This window comes from Podarcis vaucheri, assembly GCF_965113315.1.
Source record: "Podarcis vaucheri genome assembly, chromosome: 16".
Taxonomy (NCBI): domain Eukaryota; kingdom Metazoa; phylum Chordata; class Lepidosauria; order Squamata; family Lacertidae; genus Podarcis; species Podarcis vaucheri.
The window spans coordinates 98690-123355 of NC_138754.1; the positions used below are offsets into that span (position 1 = coordinate 98690).

Genomic DNA, 24666 nt, shown 5'->3' on the forward strand with positions numbered 1-24666 from the left:
GTCCCCATTTGGCAGGTGGGGAAGATTTGTCTTTTGCACCCCCTGCCCCCCACAAAGCCCTTCTTCTCTGGGCCTCCCCCCCCCCAGCCTCCAGGCTCAGAGAAGCTAGAAGCTGTCGAGGGAAGATGTCTGGGAGTAGCCACCATCTCCTTGTTTCCCCCCCCCCCAGCTGCCACCCACTCTCAGGAGAATGCACCTGCAAGCCGGGCTGGGCAGGACTCTTCTGCAACGAGACCTGCCCCCCTGGGCACCACGGCTTTGGCTGCCAGGAGCCCTGTTTGTGCCTGAACGGAGGGACCTGCGGCGGCGAGACGGGGCTCTGCGCTTGCCCGCCAGGCTACATGGTGAGTCCCCCTCGGAGGTCCCTGGGCTTCCGTCCTAGGCGGACGGCTAGATCTAGCATGGGCAGGAAAGGGTTGGCCCCTCCTTCCGCTCACGCCCATCTTGTGCCCTCAGGGTGCCCACTGCTCCAGCCACTGCCCTCCCGAGACCTTTGGGGTCAACTGCTCCCTGCCTTGCACCTGCCACAACGCCCTCGCCTGCTCTCCCATTGACGGGACCTGTGTCTGCAAGGAAGGTAGGAAAGGTGGTGGGGAGACGTGGGGAGGCAGCAGGTTACGGGAACCTGCCTTTAGGGATCCCTTGAGGTCATCTGGAGTTGTTTCCCTTGGCCAGGCTTGGCATGTTCTGCTAGTGCAAAGCATAAGGAGGGGGCAGAAAACCCAAGGTCCATTTCTGTGTGTCCCTTTGTTCTCCCTCTCTCCCCCTCCCTGCCTTGGGCACCTTGTTTCCTGCCAATTTTGCCCCCCCCCCAGGTTGGCAAGGCGCAGACTGCTCCCTCCCTTGCCCCGCAGGCACCTGGGGCTCTGCTTGCAACGAGACCTGCCGCTGCGCCAACGGAGCTTCCTGCAGCCCGGTCAGTGGGGCATGCGCATGTGCGGCAGGCTGGCATGGCCGCCAGTGTGAGGAGCCCTGCCCGGTAGGTGGCCCTTGGGAAAGGGAGGGGGTAAGGAGCAGGGCTAAGCTGCCACCAGTATATAGACAGGTTCCTTTGGGGGGCTGCTGTGGCTGTCCCGGGAGAGGACTGAGCGGGGGGCTTTCTCCACTTCCTTTTCCAGGTCCCCCCACTGCACCATGTGGGCAGTTTCCCCCTCCCCTCTTTACGCGGCTCAACTCGGGGTATGGGAGCTGGGCATCGCCCTGCTTCTGGCAAATGGATTGTAGCAGGGTGGGCAATTGCCCCTGGCTGTTGCCAAAGCTGAGGCTGCCAGCTCCTTGTGTGCCCAGTCTGGCTGATCCAGGATCTGCCTGACAGGAACAGAGCTTCTCAAAGGGCTGCTTTCTGACCCGCCTCACTGCAGAGCTGGGGGTGCCCCCTGGGCACACCTGTGGAGCGGCCTCCTGCCTTGGCACCTGGGCTATGCCTCTTGTGCATGAGACATCTTTCCTGACGAGTGGGGGAGCGGGGACTTGCCAGAGTTGTGCAGGGGATGGTGGCGGGACAGTCCCTCCTTTCCAAATCCAGGGGTGGCTGGTGAAGAGGGATAGAACCACTAGTGGGGGGATTTCTCTTGTGCCTTCCTGTCCACTGAGCAAGCCCCCTTCTCTCTCCCTCCTTCCCCTAGGAAGGCTTCTACGGCCTTAGCTGCAGCAGCAGGTGCTCCTGCCAGAACGCAGAACGCTGTGATCCTGTTCTGGGGCAATGCCACTGCCTACCTGGGTGGACAGGTGAGCAGGGGCGGGGCTCAATCTCCCACCTGCCGTGGGTCCTGGGCTGGAGAGGGTTAGGGGTCGTCAGGCAAGGCTGGGGTTCCAGCCACCTGTGAGTGGCCTAAGGGCAAGGCAGGCCTGCTGGAGGAACCCTTCCTTCTTTCAGGGTGATCTGAAAGTGGGGGATGCTGACATCAGTCCCTTGTCATGGTCAGATCACTTCCTGTTCAGATTGAGGCTTTCTTGACCTTTTCACCTTTGCAGAGGTGCGGGGGGCACAGATCCCTATGAGGATGGTCCACCCTTGGAGGCTGATGGATCCAGTGGGTTTCCAGGCAGCTCAGGGGGATTTTCCAGCTGAGACGACTGGCGCTCCTGTTGAAGCCCTGGCCAAAATGTGGACTATCCTGACAGGCGGCTCAAATGCTAGTGGAGGGAAAGTCTGGTGAAATGCAAGTGAACCCGGTGGGGGAGCCTCCCGAGTGCAATGAGAGCAGCCAAGGCCGCCTCACTGTGCTGTCCTGCAGAGCTTCTCTTACAGTCTGGCCTGACAAAGGTGGCAGAGTCTGCAGGAGCTCACTGTGACTTGTTTGCGAAGCATTTTCAGTGTAAAATCTCTTGGATCCACCAAAATCTTGACTCTGCTGTTAAAGCAGATGAATCTCATGGGGTGTCCAGAGCACAGTCTAGCCCTGTTGTGATGGATGATGTCAGGGGTTCAGGAGCAGAGGCGAGGGCAAGGGAGGAAACAGAGAGCGAGGGGGAGGAGGCAGAAGAAAAGATGAGTGATGACGACGACCCGAGATCTCCGAGTCTTTCCAGTGAATCAGAAGATTCACAAAAAGGAGCACCAGTGGCCAGGGCAAGGGGGGAGACTAGGGGGACACCCCAGGAAGAAAGAGCCAGAGGGGACTCAGAGGGGAGCAGTTGGAGATCGGGACCAGCGTCACCGCCAGAGAGTAGGAAAGAGGAAGAGCGCCAGGGATCAAGCGCTGGCAGCTCACAACAGGAGGGAGGGCACGAGTCAGGAGTGGCCACACCTCCATCGGGGAGCGAAGAGACGGTTAGACGGAAAGTGGAAGGTTGGGCGCGCGCGCCAAGTTCAAATGCACAGGAAGGTGGCGCAGTAGGCAGCCCGGAAAGGGAGCCAGGTCCTAAAGCCCGGCGCAAGGAGACAGAAGGGTCCGGGGGGTCAGCGTCAGAAGAATCCCGGAAGGAAGAGACCCCGGGGGGCAGAGGGACCCAGAGGAGAACTGTCAGGCGGAAAAGGTGGAGCAGGGCTAGGATATTAAGTTGGTGCACAAGGGGCGGAGACTCAGACGGAGCTTCGCCGATCTAAGCATAAGACGTAGGGTTGCACGCAGCAGCTCGAGAATGGAGACTGTAACTCAATAAAGACTTTTAATCAACAACCGCTGGCTAGCGTGATCCTCTGTGAGCTCGGATCTGGAAGTAACCCTGACAGATGAGTTTCAGTTAGTAAGAATGTGGAGAAGGTACTTGGAGTGGTCAGAGTGACCACTTGCCCTCTGGACCCTTGGCCCTCTTGGCTCATAAAAAAGGTGGTTTGGAAACTTTAGCTGGTGCAGACGTTGGTGGTCAGGCTAAACTACCCTGTAGCTGAAGGGCAGTATAGAAATTCAATAAAATCTTAAATATATACATTTCCCTGCAAGCTTTGCTTGCTAAACCATGACTTGCATTTCCTTCAGTGCCTCAAAAAAGCAATTTTCCTAAGGCCATGTGATGATGATGATGATGATGATTGTGATTAATAAGATGAAACAAGCTTGTTTTCTGCTGCTCCAGAGGGGAGGACCTGAACTAATGGATTCAAAATGCTAGACAGGAGTTTCCAACTAAATATTAGGAATTACTTTTAGTTCTCCACTGACAGAAGATCATTATGTGGCGACTGATACAGGTAATCTGACTATTAATCTCAGTCTGGAGATCAGAGTAATCATGGAGAACCTCAAATGTTTTGATGAAGGCTGTTTTCTGCTGTCTGCGCCTGGGGGCTTGGGCAAGCTGAAGAGCACCCACCGCCTTGTAAGCACCCTTCATGGGTAGAAAGATTGGCATCCTCTCTTAATAAATTGTGGGACAAGAAAAATGGCAAATTGGAGGTTTATCTGTCTGCTGGTGAAAATCTACAATCGGAAAACTGGTAATAGCCATTTTCTGTCTCTACAAAGAAGGGGAAACTGGTTGTTAAAGTGCCTAAGGCAGAGTGAAAAGCCTGATTGGGGGGGGAGGTTGGGCTGGATGATTCTGGGTGCCCCACCCAACTCTACAATTCTGATTGTAGTCTAAGGCTATGGTGATTCTGTGAGCAATCCAGGCCTCTAGGATTCCCTCCCTGCTGTCAGCCACTCGCAGTTTGTGCTGAGCTGCTTCCTGCTCCTTTCTCCCCCAGGCCCCAATTGCAGCCAGGAGTGCGCAGGCGGCCTGTGGGGGCCCAACTGCAGCCAGCTGTGTCTCTGCAAGAACGGGGCCACCTGCTCCCCCAAGGATGGGAGCTGCGACTGCCCCCCAGGCTTCCGGGGTGCCACCTGCCAGCGCCGTAAGTAAGCTAGCCAGCCTACCAAGAGAGCCAGCCCAGTGGGGGGGGGCGTGTCAGAGGGGCTGAGTCTCGGTGGGCTCAGTGGGCCCTTGGAGGCCAAGGCCCAAGGTGGCCCTGGCTGCCGGGGCAGACTGCCCTCCCCACGGGGACAGGCGGTGGGAAGCCCAAGAAGTCTGCTGCTCTGACACTGAGCTCCCTCTCCCCCCCCCCCGCCAGCCTGTCAGCCAGGGCGTTACGGCAAGAAATGCTCTGTGCCCTGCAAGTGTGCCAACCACTCCATCTGCCACCCAGTGGACGGTTTGTGTGATTGCCCTCTTGGCTGGACAGGCAGTGACTGCTCCGAACGTGAGTTATCCACTTGTTGGAAGGAGACAATGCGGAGTGGAGGGGGAGAAACTTTGGCACACGGCCAGTCCTGGGCACAACCCTCTTGCTGGCTGCTGTGCCCCAAGGGAGGGTGCCTGGGCTGCCCGGCCTGTTTAGCTGGGCTCTGCCTACATTTCAAATGGCGGGCGACCCACCCGCCGCCTCTGTGCCTGCTCTGCTTTCTCCACAGGCTGCCCTGCAGGGTTCTTTGGGGCCAGCTGCACCCAGCGGTGCCAGTGTTGGAGGGAGGCTCCCTGCGAGCCGGACTCCGGGAGGTGCCTGTGCCCCTCTGGCTACACTGGAGCCCACTGTGAGACCCGTAAGTACCAAGAGGCCCCCGCTTCCCTCTCTCCGCTCCCATGGAGTGAAAGGGGCTCTCAACTGCGAGGAGGCGGCGGAGAATGCTTCAGCTGTGATTCCTGCGTTACAGGGTGGGGGGGTTGGACTGGGTGAGCCTTGGAGATCCCTTCCAATGCTAAAGCTCCATGGCAGGTCAAAGGCCCCTTGGGCATCCACCACAATAGACTTTTGTGAGCAGAGACAGGTGTGGAGAAACTGAAATGGCTCTGCTCCGGTGGGGAGGTGAGAAGATCTCCTCCTGTCTGCCAGTGGAGGGCAGGTGGTCCCCTCTGAACCCAGGAGGAGAGAAGCTCTTCAAGACATGGGGGTCCCCATTTCTGGCAAGAAGGTGCAACTCTGCTGCCTCCCTGTGCAGGGACACTCGACCCGCCCCCCCTGACCATGGTTCCTGCCATTCCTGCCGGCAACCCCTCCCTGGGGGCCGTGATGGGCATCGTCACCCTGGCTGTCCTGCTGGTGGGCATGCTGGCGGCCTTCCTCTGCTACCGGCACTGGCAGAGGGACAAGGAGCATCGCCACATGGCTGTGGCCTACACCACAGCGAGGATGGATGCCTCAGAGTACGCTGTGCCAGGTGAGGAATGCCCCGCCTGGCTCTCTCTTCACGCCACCCTCACAAAGCAAGACTCAAGTCTTGGAGAATGTTCTGACAGTAAGAAGGGACTCCCTTGGAAGGTGAAGAGGTCTCCTTCCTTGGAGGTTTTTAAGCAGAGGTTGGGCAGTCACCTGCCAGCTTGGCCACCCTATAGTTTTGTAGAGGGTTGGACTAGATGACACTTGGGATCCCTTCCAACTCTGCTATTCTGTGATTCAGCTCTACAATATCTATGAAATTGGGTGGGGGGGGGATGGTGAGGGCGGTGAATTTCCAGAGAATGGGGGGCTTTTGTACTGACCTGTCTCCGTCTGCCTTTCTGCCTAGACGTCCCTCCCAGCTGCACCCACTACTACTCCAACCCCAGCTACCACACCCTGTCGCCCTGTTGCCCCAGCCTCCCCTGCCCCAGCCCCCCTGAGCAGCCTGGCCCCAGCCAGGTAAGGATCTCTCCGGGGAGTGCAGCACCACTCCGGGTCTGGCCGTGGCCTTGGGCCTTTCACCTGCGTGGGCATTTGGGCATTCATTATGCAGTAGGCCCACAACTTACATGGGGGCTACATTCTGGGGGTTTGTGCACAAAGTCAGGAAGACCCCTGGAAGGGACGGGGAGCCTTGGTGAGATCTCAGGCCGCCCTTTTCAACTGCTCTCTCCCCACCTTGCATTCATTCATTTATTCCTGGACCACTGACACAAAGCTGCCATTTCGTAAGTAAATCACACGTTAAGTTGTGGGTCTACTGTAATTTACAGCATAGGATTACAAAATTGTCAGGAAGTTTATTGTGTGTTGTGTGCTTTTAGAGATGTGTGCTTTTAGAGTTGGAAAATAAATAAATGCATGTCTAAAGGGACATTTCCTCTCCCATATCTGAGAGGTGCGCAGGGATTGGGCTCTTTGCTGCAGGAGGCAGAACTTCCAAAGTGGTGGCAGCGTCACTTTCCTCCTTTTTTACTGCACAAAAAGTCCGCTCACCAGTCTGGGCACCTGTGTGGAAACCAAAACCCAAGTAGCTGTAATGTTTGGCTTCTTCTGATTTGCACCCCTGGAGGGAGCCAGTTGTGGTGCCGAGTGTGGCTTCTGCAGGGCACAATTTTGGTCACTTGCAAACCGCAGCTGGCATTGGACAGTTCCATGTTGCTGAGCCCCACTTGGCTGTGGTCAGACACTTTCCGGGATGGGAAAGACAGACACTTTCCGGGATGGGTTTTAAACAGGGAGACGTGCCTGGAGCGCAGAAGCCAAGTGCTTAAACATGGACCGGAAAGGGAGCCCCATAACAAGCCCCACCCCAAGGCAGGACTTTCATCTGCCAGGCCCTTGCCCATTCCACCCCTAGCCTTCACAGATGTCTTGGATAAAGAATCTTAATTGTTGGAGAGAAACTTTTGTTTGAGTTAGGGTCCCACACAGTCTGGCGCCAGGGTGACTGCCTGTTTTCTTCCCCCTCCCCAGCTGATCAGCAGTACAAAGAGCCTAGAGCAAGACTGGCCGGGAGTGTGTGGGGCCGACTGCAACGCCACGCTGCCCGCCGACTGGAAGCACCACAGGGCCACTCCAGCGGAGCCAGGTAAGGCTGTGGCATCTCCCTCCTCCTCCACCACGAGCCCTGGGCGCAGGCAAAGAGACCCATCTGTGGCCGTCACTCAGGAACACGGCCACTTTTTCTCAGAGCCCCCTACACTTGTCCCCATTGCCGCTCCTGTAGAGACCCTTCCCCAAAGGGCAGCCACCCCAGCACACATTTCTCCCTAAGGGGTTTTGTCTTTCCTGCAAACCGGGAGGCCTCCCTGGAAATGAGGGAGCAAGGAATGTTCCAGAACCGCCTTCAGCAACTTGATGGACCCCAAATGGCAGCAGGTGTCGCTGTGAGGCTTCACACGAGTCTGTTTCCACCATCAGCTGGTCAGGGTGTCCTCTCCTCCACATGTGCTGTGCCAGGTCTGAACCCCACTGATAGGTTCTGGGGCTCAGACCCAGTGAGCTTCACCCAACAGAATCCCTCCCCCTCCTGGACTCCGTTTCCTTTTCGGCAGGAGGCCCCCAGATGGACCGCAGCTACAGCTACACTAACGGACTTGGAAGGTATTACAGCAAAGGTAAGAGCATTGCCCGCCTGTGGAGGGCACAGCATAGCCGTCCTGGAGAGCAGCCATTGATAGGCCTCTCCTCCTCCACGAATTTGTCTTCTCCTCCATCCAGGTTGGTGGTCCTCCCCTCCTCCTGTGGGAGGGAGTTCCACTGATTAACTATGCCCAGCATGAGGAAACTCTCTTATCTGTCCTGAATCCTCCAAAAATCGGCTTCCTTGGGACATCCAAAGGTTCTGGTGTTATGAGAGAGAAAAACTTTTCTCTGCCCACTTTGCCACACACCATGCATCATTTTATGCACTCCAATCATCTCTCCTCCTCCTCCTCCTCCTCCTCCTCTTCCTTTCTCTAAACTGAAAAGCCCCAAATACTGCAACCTTCCTTCATAGGGGGGTCGCGCCAACCCTGGATCGTTCTGGTGGGCCCTTTCTGTCCTCACTTCTGCCTGGTGCCACCAAGTCCAGGGCGGGGTCTGCAGCTGCCCTTGCAGGGAGCCTGTGATGCTGCTCAAAGCCCCTCCCTGACCCCTCAGCCCTCCTGCCCTTCCAGGCTACGCCAAGGAGGAGACCTTGTACCGACGGAGCGACAGTTCCCTGAGCAGCGAGAACCCCTATGCCACCATCAAGGACCTGCCGGTCCTCACAGGGAAGCCCTCAGAGGGAAGCTACATGGAGATGAAGTCCCCCGTCAAGCGCGAGATGTCCTACGCCGAGATCGGCCTCTTTGAGGAGGCTGCCCAGAGCCTGGAGGAGGAGGAGGCAGGAGGTATGGGGGGGTGTTTTATGGCTCTCATTTCCCTTCCTGCTTGGTGGCAAGGGATGCAGCTCAGTGCCAGGCAGAGAGGGACTCCCTGCCTGGACTCCTGGAGAGCTGCGGCTGCCAGTCAGTGTAGACGAGCCTGAGATGGGCGGTTGGCCTGATTCAGCAGATGGCAGCTTTATCCGTTCCTCAACATTTCCATTTTTGCAACTGGGCCGAGGTTCCCCGTGCCCTCACTTTGCGCCCTCCTCTGTGTGCCGTGGAAACGCTGACCTCCTTCTTCCCATTCCAGGCAGCTGCTCGGCTGGCGCAGGAGGCATCTCTTCACACGCAGCCTCCGCCATTCCCCCCAACCACTACGACTCCCCCAAGAACAGCCACATCCCTGCCCACTACGACGTGCCCCCCGTCAGGCACTACCCGCCATCGCCCCCCCTCCACAGGCAGGACCGGTGAGGAGGCCAGAGCCCCCTGCCCCCCCCCGCCTTCTCAGGGAAGGACTGAGTTCCAACCGGCTCAGCAGCAGCAGGACCTTCATCCCTCGGGACACCAGGCTTCTTCGCAGCTGCCACGGGGGCAGGACGTGGCAGATCTTGGACCCAGCGCCACTGGAGGAACCACTTTGCCCAGTCTCCTGGGCTGGCATTTTGACTAGCTGTGAACATTTCCCAAGGCAGCCGCCAGCAGAGGCACAGCATCAAGGGGACGGCTGCTTGGCTCATTTCCAGCGTTTCTCGGGTGGGGGCAGATCTCTCTGTCACTTCCCCACCCCCACCCCCAACTTTGACAGAGACTAGCCACTTCTTCAGTCCCATGAAAGAAAGCAAAGTGGGGCAGGGGGAAAGCACCTTATAGGCCAACAGGGGGTTGCACCAGGTACAGAGATCACCTTCATTAGAATCATAGAACTATAGGGTTAGAAGGGACCCCAGGGGGTCATCTAGTCCAACCCCCTGCAATGCAATAATCTCAACTAGAGCATCCCGGCCAGGTGGCCATCCAACCTCTGCTTTAAAACCTCCAAGGACGGAGAGCCGCCACTTTCTGAGGGAGTCCGTTCCACTGTCAAAATCTCTTGCCATTAGAAAGTTCTTCATCTCAGTGAACTCCTATGTTCAAAGGAATTGTCTGCCCCCCCCCTGCATTTTATAGCAGCCCCCTTCTTGAGGCCTCCTGTGTGTTTGCACTGTCAGTCGCTCTGGATTACAAGGTGCAACAAGGACGACACTTTGTTTCAAGAATCCCTTTCCCCAACCACAGCTTGCAATCCGCCTTCCCAAAACTGTCTCCTGGAAGGGCCAAGCAGGCAGTTTCAGTCTTGCTTTTTTTGCAACAGGAAAAGGCTTAACTGAGGATGAGCCAGCAGAACTCATAAGCCTGACTTCCTTGCAGGAGTCTGTAAATCCATGTGCAAAGGGGTCACATACACTCTGTAAGCCACGTTTTGCACTGTCAGAAACTCTTGAAAAGTCTTCAAAGATCAATGCGCCAGGGAAGGAGGGCACCTTTTCCAGTCAAAAGCCCACATTCCTTTATGAACCTTAGAGGCGCCACATGAGCACAGTGGGGACGCCCAGAGCTGGAGCAGATGCACTTATATCACACACGTGTTTTTGTGTGTCTCCGTGTGAGGGAAAAATCTTCATGGAGCCAGCAGCTGATGCAGAGGAATAACACCGCTGCAGTTGGGCTAATTATAAAACCACCTGGTCCCATTAGAAACTTAATTCCTATGGGAGGGAGGTTGGTTTCAGCTCTTCATGCTGGAAGCAAGTTTGAGCAGAGCTGCCTCTCACAGTGCTGATAAAAGAGGCACCCATCGGGCTCACCTGGACATCTCTACGGGAAAACAAAGTGGTTTATTCAGAGTTATTCAGAGTGGTTTATTCAGAGCCCTTGCTTGCACTTCACTTTGTGGAAGCAGCCGATCACATCCAGCAAAAACGAAAGCACCTTTGCAGTCAGTAATGGGGGAGAGGAGGAGCAGCCCAGCCACAGCCAGCTCCAGAGATGGGGCTCTTATGTTTATACCCGACTTTTCTTCCAGCACAGAATCCAAAGCAGCACAAATGGTTGCATGGAGAGAGGATCCCCCCATCCAGGGAGTGCCCTCACCTGGACCCCTGAGCTTCAGCAAAGTGCTTCTAGTCCACATCTGGGGAGGCCAGTGAAACTGCAGAATCTCCTCTGTGACAAGGAGCAGGCGTTAGGGCTGAAGTGGCCACTTGGTCTGAAGAGATCCTTGCAACAGCTGGGAAAGTGCAGTGGGGAGGAGGCCCCGGCTGCCGGGCCAAAATCTGGGACCTTGCAAAGTAAGGCCACACTGGGCGGGAGACTTCCCAGGAAGCCTCTCTCAAGGCCGTTAGTTACTCTTCTATTTATTAAAAAAGAAGTGTGCCAGTCTGGGTGCCATTCTGGAAGAGAGGTGAGGTATGGAGTGGCTGTGGGGATGAACACATTTGTGGCCCCGCATCCCCAACACACACCCAGAGGCAGGAATGGGCTGTGGGAAAGTCTGCCCGTCCTTCGACCTTCCCAAAGCCAGGCAGCTCTTCAGCCAGTCCATTTGGCCTTCAGCTTCCTTCACAGGCGCTGGCTGCACCTTTTAGCCCCACGGCCCAGGAGTTCACTTGGGCACCAGTCCAACAAAGGAGCGTGAAACCCCTGGGCAAGGCTGCCACACAGAGCATAGGTGTATCTTTGCTCCTGGGCCAGTTCGCCCCAGCCGAAGGATTGCAAATGCTCCCCACGAAGCCACAGCCCACGTGATGGGGGGCAGGGAGGAGGCTGCCCAAAGTGGCTGAAGGGAGAAATGCCTGCAAGGCAACCTGCAGGCGGCCAGAGCGGGCCAAGGCCCTCGGGAAGAAAAGGAGCGCCCGGCCAAGCCATCTTCTCCTCAAAAGAGACTCCATCCTGTCACCCTGAGGGAGTGTCCCCAGGTGGTCCTCCTCCTGGAAGGGGTCCTTTCTCCACTCCGGCAGCCCAGAAGCACCCTGGCTTTTCAGCAGGTCCCAAAGAGGGCAAGGGGGGGTCTCCTGTGAGGTGGGCCCCTCTTCAGAGGCCCACCTTCCCATTGGGTTGGCAGCAGTTTGTAGGCTGGCTCTGCAAGGGGTCCCTGCCAAGGCCCAGAGCGAGGAGTGGGCTGCCATTGGGGACGGGGGCGCCCTGAGGGGGGGCCGGCTCAGGTGCTGCTTCCTCCTCCTCCTCCTCCCCCCCACTCAGAAGTAGCTGCTCCGTCTCTGTGTCCGAAGCCTCCCAGGAGCTGCAGCCTTTGTTCTCCAGGCTGTGGAAGAAGGAGTGGGTGCGGAAGGCGGCGCTCATGTCGTCCTTGATGCTCTCCAGGATCTGGGCGAAGGTGGGGCGCAGGCGGGGGTTCTGCTGCCAGCACCAGGTCATCAGCTCGTGGCTGGAAGATCCACAAGGGCAGGAGGGGGGTGGAGAGTGAGAAGGGCAGGGGGTCACCTTCCCCTCCACTGCTGCACCACCCCCACCCCAAAGGCTCCACAAGGCAGCCTTGACACCAGCCTGCTGCTGGCTCCCAAGAGGAGGAGTGTTTCAAGCCGCCTTGCTGTGGGGGCCCAGATGGGGAGGCCCCCACAGGCCATGCAGGGCTGCCATCAAGGGGCCCGAGGGGAAGGGAGGGGGAGGGAGGCGCATCTGCCTTTGCACAGCCCAGATGCTACCTGGATGGACTGACAGACAGACACTGGTGAGGCGCTTACAGCTTCTGGGGACAGTTCTCTGGCTTCTCCAGGACGCCGCTGTCCATCACGAAGTGCAGGACCTGCTCGTTGGACATGCCCTGGTAGGGCTGCTCAGCCAGCGTGGCGATCTCCCACAGCACCACCCCAAAGGACCTGCAAGAGAAGAGTCAGCCTCTTCCTCCTTGCCTCTTGCCACAGGCCACAGGGGAGGACAGCCATTGTGCACAGCTGCTCTTCGCAAGGTTTACGGTGGGAGGGAGCAGACAGGCCCCCCCACACGAGGGTCCAAACCAAGATGCTGCTCAAGTGCAGGGCCTCCGCCTCCTCCCTCTGCCCCACAAAGACCAGCAAAGAAGACGTGAGCAGGAGCCACACCGGCCACCCTCAGCCTCTGTCACACACATCCTTGAAAGTACCTGCTTCCAGTCCCAGATTATCCTTGAGTGAAAATACCATGGAAGGGTGAACAAAGGTGTGCCAGAACTCCCTGGGACTAGAAACCTGCTGCCCCCCCCCGCCCCCTGCTGCTCTGGAGGACAAGCCTGCCCCTACCTCTCCCAAGCACCCACCAGATGTCCGAGTGTGTGTTGAAGAGGCCATCCTTCAGGGCTTCCGGGGACATCCAGCGGACAGGCAGCAGACCTTTCCCCCCTTTGCGGTAATAGTCCGTCTCATAGATGTCCCTGGTCATGCCGAAATCTTTTGAGGGGAACCAAGATGAAGAGAATTTGGCAGGGAGGGAGACAGGCAGCAGTCAGAGCTGCAGGGAGCCCTTGGGGCAACAGGAGGTCTGGTCCAGGGAGGCCGGGGCCACCAGAAATGGGGGAGGGGTTGTTGCTGCAGCAAACAAACACTGCTGCCCCCCTGGGCATGCGAGCCTCAACCACGACCACCTCTACTCGTAGGGAATGACAATGATAACACCCCTGAACCCCAACCTGGCCTCACCCCCAATTTTCACAGTGAAGTCCTCTGACACCATGCAGTTGCGGGCAGCAAGATCCCGGTGGACAAACTTCTTGGCGTTCAGGTAGGCCATGCCATCCGCGATCTCGCCAGCCATCTGGATCATGTCCCTCAGCGACGGGGGAGGCAAGCCAGGGTTATTCTAGAGAGAAAGAACCACAAAATAGCCTGTCCCAGGGCAGGGGGGAAGAGACCAACAGGACTTCTTCTCAGCCACTCCCGGAGAATGCCATGCGCTCAGTCTGTCTCCATACTATCGAAGCTGGCAAAAGCCGGCAGGCAAGAAGACCCCAGACTGGACGCCACCCTCCAAGATGGGAAAGGAGTTTATGAACTCCCTCAGGGCCCTGGGCAATGGAACTTCAGCACAAGTGAAAGCCCAGCTTCCCATAGCTTCATGTGGGCAATCCCCACCCTCTGGCTTTGGACTGGATTGGCGACATGTTGCTCTGCTGCAAACAGGTGCAACTGCTTCTCCACCCAAGCAGGCTGCTTTGCTTGAGCCCTGGAGGAAAGGCTGGGGGAGGCTCTGCAAGTCACTCACCTCAGCTTCCGGCCTGAGGGAACGGAGGTAGCTTTTCAGGTCCCCCCTCGTCATCAGCTCCATGATGACCAAGGCAGGCTGGCCCTGGGAGACTACGCCAAGAAGACGGACCTGAGAGCCAGCAGAGATAAAAGAGGCCAGCTGGCATGTAGAGGACGCTCTCAAAGTGCTCAGCGCGCACACAGGAGGGGGGGGGTCCAGTAACCCTAACGCCACCCCCACAGAGTAGGCCAGTTTTAGCATTCCCACACTGCGGAGTTGAATGGGGCAGGATGAGCACCTCCGACCCTCTAGCAGAGCAAGACGGGGACAACGACTCTCCCTCTTTGCATTGCTGCAATTGGTCATCCAAACACCAACTTTGGCACACCCCACGTCATCCAACCACATGGAAGCTGAAATCTAGCCTGTTCCTCTCTGGGAATCCATGCAGGGCTGCCCTGAGGTATTTTGCAGCAGACGCTGCCCACCAGCCCACAGATCAAGTTGCATAATCCCCGAGGCTGATCAAGTCATTTTGGCCCCCGAGGCAGAATGTCCCACGAGTGTCTCCCCCTGGGAGAACAAAGCACAACAATAGCAGCTCTTCCTGACGCCCAAACTCGGCTGTCCAAGGGGAGGGCCGGCCCACTTACCACGTGGTGGCACCTGAAGGCTTTCATGACCGAGGCCTCATTCAGGAACTCGATGCGCTCCCGCGTGGTGGCCAACTCGTTGACCGTCTTCAGGGCCACCCTGGTCTTCTCTCCCTCCTGCTCAATGTCCTCGGCAAGCCCTTCGTAGACCATCCCAAAGGAGCCCTGGCCCAGCTCCTGCAGCACCGTTATCTTCTCCCGTGGCACCTCCCACTCGTCCGGGACGTACACTAGCCAAGGAGAGGCACCGAAGGAAAAGCACAGAGCGCTCGGTGTGGGGCACACACATATGCCCCCCGGGGGCAAGGCTGGGGGGCCTGGAAGGTGACGGAGTGGCAAGGCCAAGGGTAGAATCAGGTGGGGCGTCCTCCTGCACAAGCCCTGCTGCAACACTGAGTGGGGAGGGGGCACAGCTGCTGCTTCCCCAACCTGGTGCCCTCTAAACGATCTGGACCAAAACTCCCGTCAGTCCCAGCGCACTCAGGGATGATGATGCAAGCCGGGAGTCCAGGACAACCTGGAGAGCCCCCGGCTAGGGACAGGGGAGGCTTAGGGCATCAGCAGCAGCATCAGTCAGTTCCACAGCAATGCTCCACCTTTGCCCCCTCAGACAGAGGGTGCCCCTGTGGAAATGGTGTCCTGCCCGCCTCTGCCTTCGAAAGGTGAGCCGTACTCACTGTTTGAGGTGCTGAAGTATTCAGGGTTGACTGAGGCGTACAGCGTGCCACTGGGGTATCCCTCTGTGCTTCTGGGAGGGAGAGACAAAGGGCTCAAGGTCCTTTGCAGGGCAGGGACCCCAGTGGCGGTGAGTTCCCCTCCCCCTTAGGACCCTCCTGTGGGATTTTGGTCCAGCGTCATTGCTGACCTGGTCCATGTCAAGTTAAATCAACACTTCTTTGCCAGTAGAAAGTGTGACTCTGGAAGGGGGGGCACACTGACCATCAGCCAGGCTGGCTCTTGGGGGATGGAGACCCATAACGTCTGGAGGGCCACAGATTCTCCACTCCGTGTTGCGGGGGGGGGGCACCTCTAACAGTGCCAGTGTCCTGCCAGTTCCATATTACCTTTTCTTGTTGTATAAGAAAACAAAGACGGCCAGGCAAGTGATCCCCACCATCAAGACAACGGGCATCAGCGTCAAGAGCACATAGAAGTTCCCGGGTTCCTCTTCCTCTACTTGTAAGGGGTTCATGATGGAAGTAAGTTTTTTTGGGGGGGGCAGAGAAAGAAACATGTAATTATTACACAACTAGTTAACATTGATCAAACAACTTGCCCCAACTGGGTTTGTTTGTGTGGTTTTAATATCCTAAGGGGGACTCCTGGGCCATTTCAGGCTCTTAGAAACAACATGTACACAACTCACACGCACACACCCCACTCAACGGCTGCTCTGAATTCCATTTGCTGGTCTGGGGCAATATTTTGTCTGCTTTCCTAACATTTGGCACCACGTGATAAAAAAGGATTCTAAATTTACGCACCAAATGACCCACAGCATTTTGGTACAACTGCTGGCCGTCATTTGGGCTCCCCAATTAAGTGGATGGGACAAGCCTCTGAGGAATAGAAATGTTGTCCCCATAAACATCCTCCCTTCTGTGCTCCTAGAGGTAGAGAGACCACATCACTTTCTGCACAAAGGCAGCCTTGATTACTGGAGACTTGATTACTGAAGCAGTTGCTCCCTTTTCTATCTATTAATCTCTAGACACTTGGACTGGAGTATATTGTTTTGGGAGGGGGTGTTAAAAGGGGTTGTTACTGATTTTTTAAATCTTTATTTTAGATTTTATTAAGATTTATGTGGAAATTGTCCAATTTGGCTGTGTATTTTTTAATGTTTTATTTATTGTTGGTGATTATTTCTGTAATACTGTATTTTTTCATGTTGTATGCCACCTCAAGCATGGTTTGAACTATGGAAAGGCAGCATACAAATAAAATTATGTATTATTGTGAGTTTGTGGGAGCCAGACTACTCTAATCCCTGGATCTAGCAAGTGTTAAAATCTTAATAATAGCAATAATAAAAATTTATTATTTATACCCCGCTCATCTGGCTGGGTTTCCCCAGCCACTCTGGGCAGCTCCAATAATAATAATAATAATAATAATAATAATAATAATAATAATAATAATAATAATAATAAAGCAATAAAAGATCAAACATTGAAAACTTCCCTAAACAGGGCTGCCTTCAGATGTCTTTTAAAAGTCGGATAATTGTTTATTATGGGAGGGTGTTCCACAGGGTGGGAGCCATCACCAAGAAGGCCCTCTGCCTGGTTCCCTGTAATCTTCTCGCAGGGAGGGAACTGCCAGAAGGCCCTCGGCTCTGGACCTCAGTGTCCGGGTAGAACGATGGGGATGGAGACGCTCCTTCAGGTCTAGTGGGCCAAGGCCATGTGGGGCTTTCAAGGTCAGCACCAACACTTTGACCTGTGCTTGGAAACGTACTGGGAGCCAATGTAGGTCTTTCAGGATTGGTGTTTTATGGTCCCAGCAGCTGCTCCCAGTCACCAGTCTAGCTGCCGCATTCCGGATTAATTGGGTCACTCTACGTAGCCCCACATAGAGTGCCAGGCTAGTTCCTGGGTGATGCTCACTTTTGGGGCTGATTAGTCTCCTTTTGTCACCAAGGCCCACAAAGCCACCATCTATTTGTGGAAGGGGGTGAGGACTGGACTACAGCTCCCACCAGTTTCCAGGCAGCTGGCCCTGCTGTCTCCTGGGGCTGGAGCCCAGGAACAGCAGCAGGTCCCCCTCCCCTGTTTTCATTCATCCAAGCAGCTGTGTGCTTCTCCTCTTTGCCCCGAAGGGATCTCTTTCACCATTAGCCCCCAAGGTTGCTCTGAAAGTGGCCTAAAGGAAAACCTTTTTTCTGGAGTTCCCCAGAACACCCCACCTGCCAGCATCTGGGGCCACATTTTCATGAGAAGTTAAACCAGAGATGCAAACTGCTCCAGGCGTCCTTGCTTGCTCTGCCTCCCGCTGCCCCCCCCCGGCATCATCACAGGGTTTCTCCATTGTGTCACCAGATGAACCTCCCTGAACTGCCAGGGTTGCTTAGTCCAAGTCAACCCTTCTCTTCCTTCTCTCTTCTGCTTGCCTTGCCTTCGCTCACCCTCCACCACCTACCCGGCCCCAGGATGTAAAACTTGATCAGTCCGGTCCACGAGCCGTTCCCTGACAGTGAAGTGGCCCGGACCTTGGCAGAGTAATTTCCAGGCTGGAGGAGGTCGAGGAGATAGCCCCCATTCCGAGTGTAGCGGTGGCGAGAGACGCAGACAACCGAGGTGACTTTCTGCAGGAGAGGAAGAAGGAAACCGAGGAGGAGACAGGCGTGAGTGGTGCCTCAGGGGCCTGTGGATCACTCTGGGAGGTGGGGAAGTTTGAAACACCAGGCTGGTGGCTGCTGGGGGGGGGCAAGGATGTAGTGGCTGCAAGTGGCAGGGTCTAGTTAACCAGAGCCAGGATGCTACTGCTGCTGGATCAGGCCAAAGGGGGACCAACTACTCCAGCATCCTGCTCCTTCTCACAGTCACCAACCAGATGCCCCGAAGGGATCTATCCCCACTGCTGGTGTTGCTGAGGACACTGCCTCTGATCCATCATGACTACTAGTAACATTAGAGAGCCTTATCCTCCATTAACATGTCTAATCCCTCTTTGAAGTCAGTTGCCATCGCTACCTTGTGCAGCAGCAAATTCCTCTCTCCTGCTTGTCCTGAATCTCCCAACCTTCCGCCTCCTGCTGCTAATAAATGTTCCAGCGCTTGGCCCTCCAGCCCCTTCCTCACCTCACTCTCCCGGCTGTACTTGATCTCGTACTTGAGGATGAGTCCGTTGGGGTTCTTCGGCTCCTCCCACTTGAGGAGGACGCGGTTTTTCCCTGCTGGCTCCCAGGTCACGTTGCCAGGGATGTTGTCGGCTAGAGCTGAGCAGAGAGAGCAAAGCAAAGGAGCTCCTGAGTCGGCTTCAAGTGGAGTCAGGTGTGGGATTTAGTACGGCTGACGGAAGACCATCACACGCTCCCTTCCTTCTACCCCTTGCCCAGGCAGGGCGAGAAGGAGCGCAGAGCTCTTCATAGCTCATGGGACACCTTGTGCAAAATGCTTATTCCTGGATCACATTTGCATCATTCCCAGAGCCGGACCACCCATGAGGCAGACTACGGCAACTGCCTCAGGTGGCAGAATCCAAAGTGTGACTCCACAAATGAGCCCCTGCCACCGTCACCACCAGAGAAGCAGTTGCAGCAGCTTCCAAGTTCCAGCAAGATCTCATGAGAGCCCTGCGCAACATTCCTGAGGCCCCAGGAAGTGAGATGGAGTGCCTTGCTGAATGAAGTCTTGGGAAGCTGGCGTGTGGCCTCTGCATGATCTCCTCAGAACCTGGAAGCCACAGCCCCACAACTCCAGTAATCGAGGCACCGCAGGGGCAGCAAGGGGGGGGGGGCAGATGCACTGGGTGACATCTTCCCATTTCACTGGAGGTGACGAATTGAGACAGGCTGCCCCGATCATTCCGGTAGGGAAGAGCCAGTTGATTCAGACAATGGACTGCACAGGCTACTTACCAGCTAGCGATGGGGACGGGAGTTGTGCAAAGAGGCAGGACCAGGGCTGGCCTTACCGTGAGGCAAAGCAGGGCAGACAGACATAAAGGGGCAGCTGAGCTCTCTGCTCCTGCCTGGGGCTGATGCCCCCCCCCCTGGCTTGCTGGGGGTGCTCTCTGGCACTTACGTTCCGGCATGGTTCTGGCAAAGACAAAGGTGGCAGCGCTGCAGCCCACAGTCTGCGCAGCGTGGTTGCAGGCATGGATGTCAATGCGATACTCAGTAAAATGGCGCAGGTTGGAGATGGCTGTCCGATCCCGGACCACTTTATCCTCAAAGATGCGGAAATCCTTCTCAGTTTTGGAGTTGCTGGACCCTGTGCGGTTCGGGGTCACTCCATTTTCCAGGACCTCTGGGGACGATGTGTTGGCAAAGGCATGGACAGGAAGAGGGGTTACGGCAAAGGTGTCCCTGCGCCTCTTTGGGATCCTGTCACAGCAAAGGAAGCAGAGCAGTGAGGCCTTGGGGCAGAGTGTGGGGTAGGGCAGGCCTGTCTGCTGGGAGCTGCTGTTTGCCCTACACCTCAAGGTAGATGACAAGTGTCATGCCCAGCCCTTAGTCCGTGGAGGACAAAGCAGACACAGCCGGGTTAGGGTCCTAACTCATTCCAGCCCCCAAACGTATTACAGTAGAAAGCTGGACAGGAGTTTCCACAGTCCTTCTGCCTGTGATACTGATTTCCCCAGGATCCCCCCAACAGTTCATAGAATCATAGAATCATAGAGTTGGAAGAGACCCCAAGGGCCATCGAGTCCAACCCCCTGCCAAGCAGGAAACACCATCAGAGCACTCCTGACATATGGCTGTCAAGCCTCTGCTTAAAGACCTCCAAAGGAGGAGACTCCACCACACTCCTTGGCAGCAAATTCCACTGTCAAACAGCTCTTACTGTCAGGAGGTTCTTCCTAATGTTTAGGTGGAATCTTCTTTCTTGTAGTTTGGATCCATTGCTCCGTGTCCGCTTCTCTGGAGCAGCAGAAAACAACCTTTCTCCCTCCTCTAGGTGACATCCTTTTCTATATTTGAACATGGCTATCATATCACCCCTTAACCTCCTCTTCTCCAGGCTAAACATGCCCAGCTCCCTTAGCCGTTCCTCATAAGGCATCGTTTCCAGGCCTTGGACCATTTTGGTTGCCCTCCTCTGGACACGTTCCAGTTTGTCAGTGTCCTTCTTGAACTGTGGTGCCCAGAACTGGACACAGTACTCCAGGTGAGGTCTGATCAGAGCAGAATACAGTGGCACTATTACTTCCCTTGATCTAGATGCTATACTCCTATTGATGCAGCCCAGAATTGCATTGGCTTTTTTAGCTGCCGCGTCACACTGTTGGCTCATGTCAAGTTTGTGGTCAACCAAGACTCCTAGATCCTTTTCACATGTACTGCTCTCAAGCCAGGTGTCCCCCATCTTGTATTTGTGCCTCTCATTTTTTTTGCCCAAGTGCAATACTTTACATTTCTCCCAATTAAAATTCATCTTGTTTGTTTTTGCCCAGTTCTCTAATCTGTCAAGGTCGTTTTGAAGTGTGATCCTGTTCTCTGGGGTGTTAGCCACCCCTCCCAGTTTGGTGTCATCTGCAAATTTGATCAGGATGCCCTTGAGTCCATCATCCAAGTCGTTGATAAAGATGTTGAATAAGACCGGGCCCAAGTTAAGAGTGTGGGGATGTTTGAGTGCCTGGGGCTTGGTAGGCAAAGGCAGGCAATAGGAAGAAGGGAAACTTCTGGTCCTGCAGGGGTGGGGGAGAGGGGAAGAGACCCCCTTTTCTTCCTAAAAGGGGTCCATTCTCTGCAGCCCAATACTGTATTGCAACCTGATAGTCTGCACTGTCTGTGCATTTTGAGAGAGCCTCCAGATGGTGGGGCAAACTTGAGGCATCCCTTTAAAAAAACATTTCTAGTCCTCAGGAAAAGCCTGAAAATGTGTGAACATTCCTTTTCATTTTCGGCTACACTCTGCAGCTTACCTGTAAGAGATCTTGTTGATGGAAGTGACTTTCCAGGGGGGTCTGAAAAAGGACAAAGAAGGTGAAAATCTCTGCTTACTATCCCCTGGCTCCAGCCTTCTCCTCTGCCTCTGGTGAATATTTCAGCTGATGAGGGTGCAGCCACAGTGGTGGGAGTAGGTGAGAGTTGGTGGCCCAAAACAGGTTGGAGAAGGCTGAGGTTGCATGTCACTGGGGAGGGGACTCCCCACCTCCATTTCCGCCTCAGACAATATTGGAGAGCTGCTGTTGCTGCCAGTCAGAGTAGACATTACCAGGAGAGATAGGTAAAACCACCCTGACCTAGAATAAGTCAACTCATGCCAGTCTTTTCAAACTTTTTCAGACTAGCGCTGCAGGACACTTGTGGAAATAAGGCTCGGGATTCTCCAGAGCCCCAGTTGGGGGGGGGGCGTTGCTGGGCTTGCAAACAGCCATTCCTGCCTAACATTTTCAGGCTCAAGATGCCTGCTCTCCAGTTGGGGAAGGAGCGCTGGGAGTCAGTGGGAGGTTTGGAGTACCAAGACGGCAGAGAGAACCACCACCACTTCTGACAGGCTCTCCCGCCAGCTGACCATTGCTGCTGTCAGCCCTGACTTCCACCCGCCTGCCCGCCCGCCCATGGAGTCACAATCCCAAACCCCACAGCCTGGCCTGCACAGCTCTAGCCCCAGTCACCTGGGGATGATGATGGAATTATGCAGGAAGTTTTCAAACTTCTTCTGGAAAGAGACAGTTTCATCCCTCAGGGGGGTTTGCCCCACAGGGCTTTGACACGGGCAGCACTGCTGCTCCTCTCCATCCTCCTGGCCTTCACCATCATCTGTGTCAAAGCGAGTGTCTGCGCTGCTGGTGGGCAGGCGGAGGCCTGGCAGGGCAAGAGGAGAGAGGGTGTGAGCAAAGGCCCTTTGGGGGCTGTGCAAGGTCCATGCGCCACGGAGCAGGCCAGCCACCTCACCTTTGTGGCAATAGTCATTGACAAACAGCTCAGAGTCCTCAGCCAGCTGCTGCCACAAGACCAGGTAGTAGGTGATGTTGCCATTGGGCTGGCTGGGTGGCTTCCAGCGGACAATGAGGTGGGACGAGGAGTTGGACATGGAGATGACGTCCCGGGGAACTGTTGGAGCTGGACATCGACGGGAGGGAAGGGGAGTGCAATTGAAAGAGAGAGAAAAAGAGAGGGGAGAGAGAACCAATATACAGAGCCACTGTGTTGTGGCGGCTAGAGTGTCAGACTACAACCTGAGAGAGACCAGGGTTCAAGTCCCCATTCAGCTATGAAGCTTTCTGGGTGGCCTTGGGCCAGTCACTGCATCTCTCGGTCCAACCCAATCTCAGCCAGCTTTAACATTTTGAGGTGGCCGCAGGGCAGCCCTCGATCTCATGCCAGGCCCCTTCTGCCTCCACAGAGGGGAGAGCTCCTTTCAAGGTCCCTCTGCTGCAGGCCCAGAACCCCCACGGCATCCCAGCAACTCTACTCAGAGCCCGATCCCAGGCCAAGGAGTGGGTGACACTGGTCGCAGGCTCCTGCTCCTCCCGCCCGCCCACCCGCCCGCGTTACCTGCAGGCATGGTACGGATGTAAACCACCTCGCTCTGAGCCCCGTAGTTGCGCCTCTCCTCGGCGGTGGTGAGGGTGATGGCGCGCACAAAGATGGCGTACTGGGTCCAGGGCTTGAGGCTCTGAAGCACCACCCCCGGCTCCTGCTCGTTGTTCAGGGGCGGCTCCACGTCCACCACGTTCCAGCTGTTGGCACCGCAGGCGTCCTGCCCAATGTATTCCGTCACGTTCTGGAAGGGCCTGGGGATGAGGCACCCAAGGGAGGGTCAGGCCTGCAGGAGCAGCCGGGAGGGAGGCAGCTGGGCTCCCCTCCTGCCACCTCCACTGGCTCTCCAGCTGCCGGGCACTTGGCAGACCAAGAAGGATGCGCAAAGAGGTCCGTTTCGGTTTCTCACTTTCCCCACCTTCAGTTCAGTTCTCCACATTTCCACATCAGTTTGTGGATATATAATTTTAAAAAGGTTCTCATTAAAATTCACCAGCATTTCTCCTAATACGCACATTCTTGCAAAGCAAGGTTCCCAATATAAGACATTTCCTTTGGTCTTTTCAATAATATATTTATTTTTATGCACACTGCACCCTCCTAGCCTGTGCTTTACAGAACACATTCGAGTTGCACTGCAAACTTCAGAGAGTCATGAAGGACGGCTGGGTCTTGGCTTAGATACGCTTCCAGAAGGGTATCTTTCCCTTCAGGTGTGCTGGGTGTCCCCTGCAGCAGCAGCAGCAGCAGCAGCAGCAGCAGCAGCAGAAAAGAGCAAATCCCCCCCCCACACACACACACCTGAGGCTCCCCAAGGACTTACGATTCCTTGTAGTAGATGATGAAGCTCAGGCGGTCGTGGTACTCTGGGGGCCGGTAGCGCTCCCACTTGAGGAAGATGCGATCTGACTCAGTGGTGTTGGACACAAAGTGCAGGATTTGGGTCTTGCCTGAAATATTGGGGGGGGGTTTAAAACCTGGAAGGAGTCTTGAAAACTGGCACGGGCGAGGAGCGGGGGAGGAACACAAGTGGCTTCAGGGAGCAACAGTGGAACTGGCAAAGAGCCCTGGAAAATTTCATGGGCAAAGGTCAAAATGTCTATTTCATTTCTAGCTGTGCAAATGACAAAAATCCCAAACCCTCTTTTCACTGAAAATGTTCTGGGAGAAAAGACCTGGAATAAAAGTGGGTCGGGGTTGGGATGACAGCTGCTGCTGCTATTGGGGTTGCAGGTTTCGACTGCGGCACCCCAACCTCCTTGTGGGGCAATCCCCCTCTCCATCTCCGATTGCCACTGCTACCCTCATTTCTGCCTACGAGGTGCCCACCAGGGTCCCTCGATGCTGTGCCCCCCAAGCCCTCTGCCCCCCAGAGCAACTCACAGGAGGCTCGGTCGCCATTTGTCCGGGGATTGATCTCTGCTTTGTTTTGTCTGCCCTTTGTCCCTGTGATCTCCTCCATGCGGTAAATCTCTGACAGGCAGAGTCTGGGGTTGAAAGCAAAGTACATCTTGCCGGCGGGGATGGAGAGGCTGTGGTGGCTCCAGTCCCAGAGCTGCTGGAGGTTCTGGTTGTCCAGCACATAGAGCGTGTAGTTCCTGGGGGCAAAAGGGAGGAGGGTGTTTTACAGCCCGCCTTGCGGGGGGGGGGGGAGCCGTGCCCTTCCCATGACTCACCCGTCCACCATGGAGTCCCCTCGGATGAGCTTGAGGTTCTTGAAGAAGGACAAAGAGATGAGGGCAAAGGAGTGCTTGATCTTCAGGAAGCCCGTGATGGTCTCAATCAGGCCCAGGCTGGCCTGCAGGGCGGAGGCCAGGTTATCTGCAGGAAGGGAGAAGCAGCTTTTAGGCTTTTGCATGTTTGAAATGATTGCCTGGTGCTGCGCTGTGTTCTTTCTTCACGCACTTTATGCTTTTCAACACACATTTCTTTTACTCTTTTAAAAACGTGTCCCAAGAAAGGGAGGTGGCTTCCTAACTGGCATGATTAATAATAATAGTAATAATACCTTTATTGTCAATGTACAACCTGTATACAATGAAATTAACCAAGCCTCCCTCCCTCCACACAAACACTCAATCTCATTGCACTCTGTGCTTGTCGCACAACACACCAACCCCGAAAGTCAGCTGTGCTATATTATTTTCCGTTCAGCAGCCTAACAGCCCATGGATAGAAGCTGTTTTTTAGCCTGTTGGCACGACTGATTCT

General features: G+C 55.6%; 2 protein-coding genes across 5 annotated transcripts in view; one reads left to right on the forward strand and one right to left on the reverse strand.

Annotated features, from left to right (window-relative positions):
* PEAR1 (platelet endothelial aggregation receptor 1) overlaps positions 1–9891 on the forward strand; it is a 35569-nt gene extending 25678 nt beyond the window's left edge. The window contains exons 10-22 of one of the 2 annotated variants that reach the window (XM_082202099.1): positions 170–344; positions 457–577; positions 816–979; positions 1626–1728; positions 4130–4276; positions 4493–4621; positions 4833–4961; positions 5358–5576; positions 5925–6037; positions 7055–7169; positions 7636–7698; positions 8242–8467; positions 8748–9891. In XM_082202099.1, the coding sequence (XP_082058225.1) occupies positions 170–344; positions 457–577; positions 816–979; positions 1626–1728; positions 4130–4276; positions 4493–4621; positions 4833–4961; positions 5358–5576; positions 5925–6037; positions 7055–7169; positions 7636–7698; positions 8242–8467; positions 8748–8907 (1864 nt within the window). In that variant the 3' untranslated portion in view covers positions 8908–9891. Of the gene's footprint in view, positions 1–169; positions 345–456; positions 578–815; positions 980–1625; positions 1729–4129; positions 4277–4492; positions 4622–4832; positions 4962–5357; positions 5577–5924; positions 6038–7054; positions 7170–7635; positions 7699–8241; positions 8468–8743 lie in introns of both variants that reach the window. The other variant, XM_082202100.1, reaches the window with a different exon arrangement.
* A 464-nt stretch (positions 9892–10355) lies between these two features.
* The window catches only part of INSRR (insulin receptor related receptor), a 36059-nt gene continuing 21748 nt past the window's right edge, over positions 10356–24666 (reverse strand). For 2 of the 3 annotated variants that reach the window (XM_082202041.1, XM_082202043.1), the window contains exons 5-22: positions 24132–24276; positions 23839–24053; positions 23279–23405; positions 22471–22709; positions 21868–22035; positions 21588–21777; positions 20892–20933; positions 19049–19350; positions 18104–18240; positions 17442–17607; positions 15365–15476; positions 14978–15048; positions 14301–14530; positions 13666–13776; positions 13104–13263; positions 12725–12854; positions 12174–12308; positions 10356–11857 (exon numbers count right to left, since the gene is read on the reverse strand). In XM_082202041.1, coding sequence (XP_082058167.1) covers positions 11506–11857; positions 12174–12308; positions 12725–12854; positions 13104–13263; positions 13666–13776; positions 14301–14530; positions 14978–15048; positions 15365–15476; positions 17442–17607; positions 18104–18240; positions 19049–19350; positions 20892–20933; positions 21588–21777; positions 21868–22035; positions 22471–22709; positions 23279–23405; positions 23839–24053; positions 24132–24276 — 3032 coding nt within the window. In that variant the 3' untranslated portion in view covers positions 10356–11505. The remainder of the gene's footprint in view (positions 11858–12173; positions 12309–12724; positions 12855–13103; positions 13264–13665; positions 13777–14300; positions 14531–14977; positions 15049–15364; positions 15477–17441; positions 17608–18103; positions 18241–19048; positions 19351–20891; positions 20934–21587; positions 21778–21867; positions 22036–22470; positions 22710–23278; positions 23406–23838; positions 24054–24131; positions 24277–24666) is intronic. The other variant, XM_082202042.1, reaches the window with a different exon arrangement.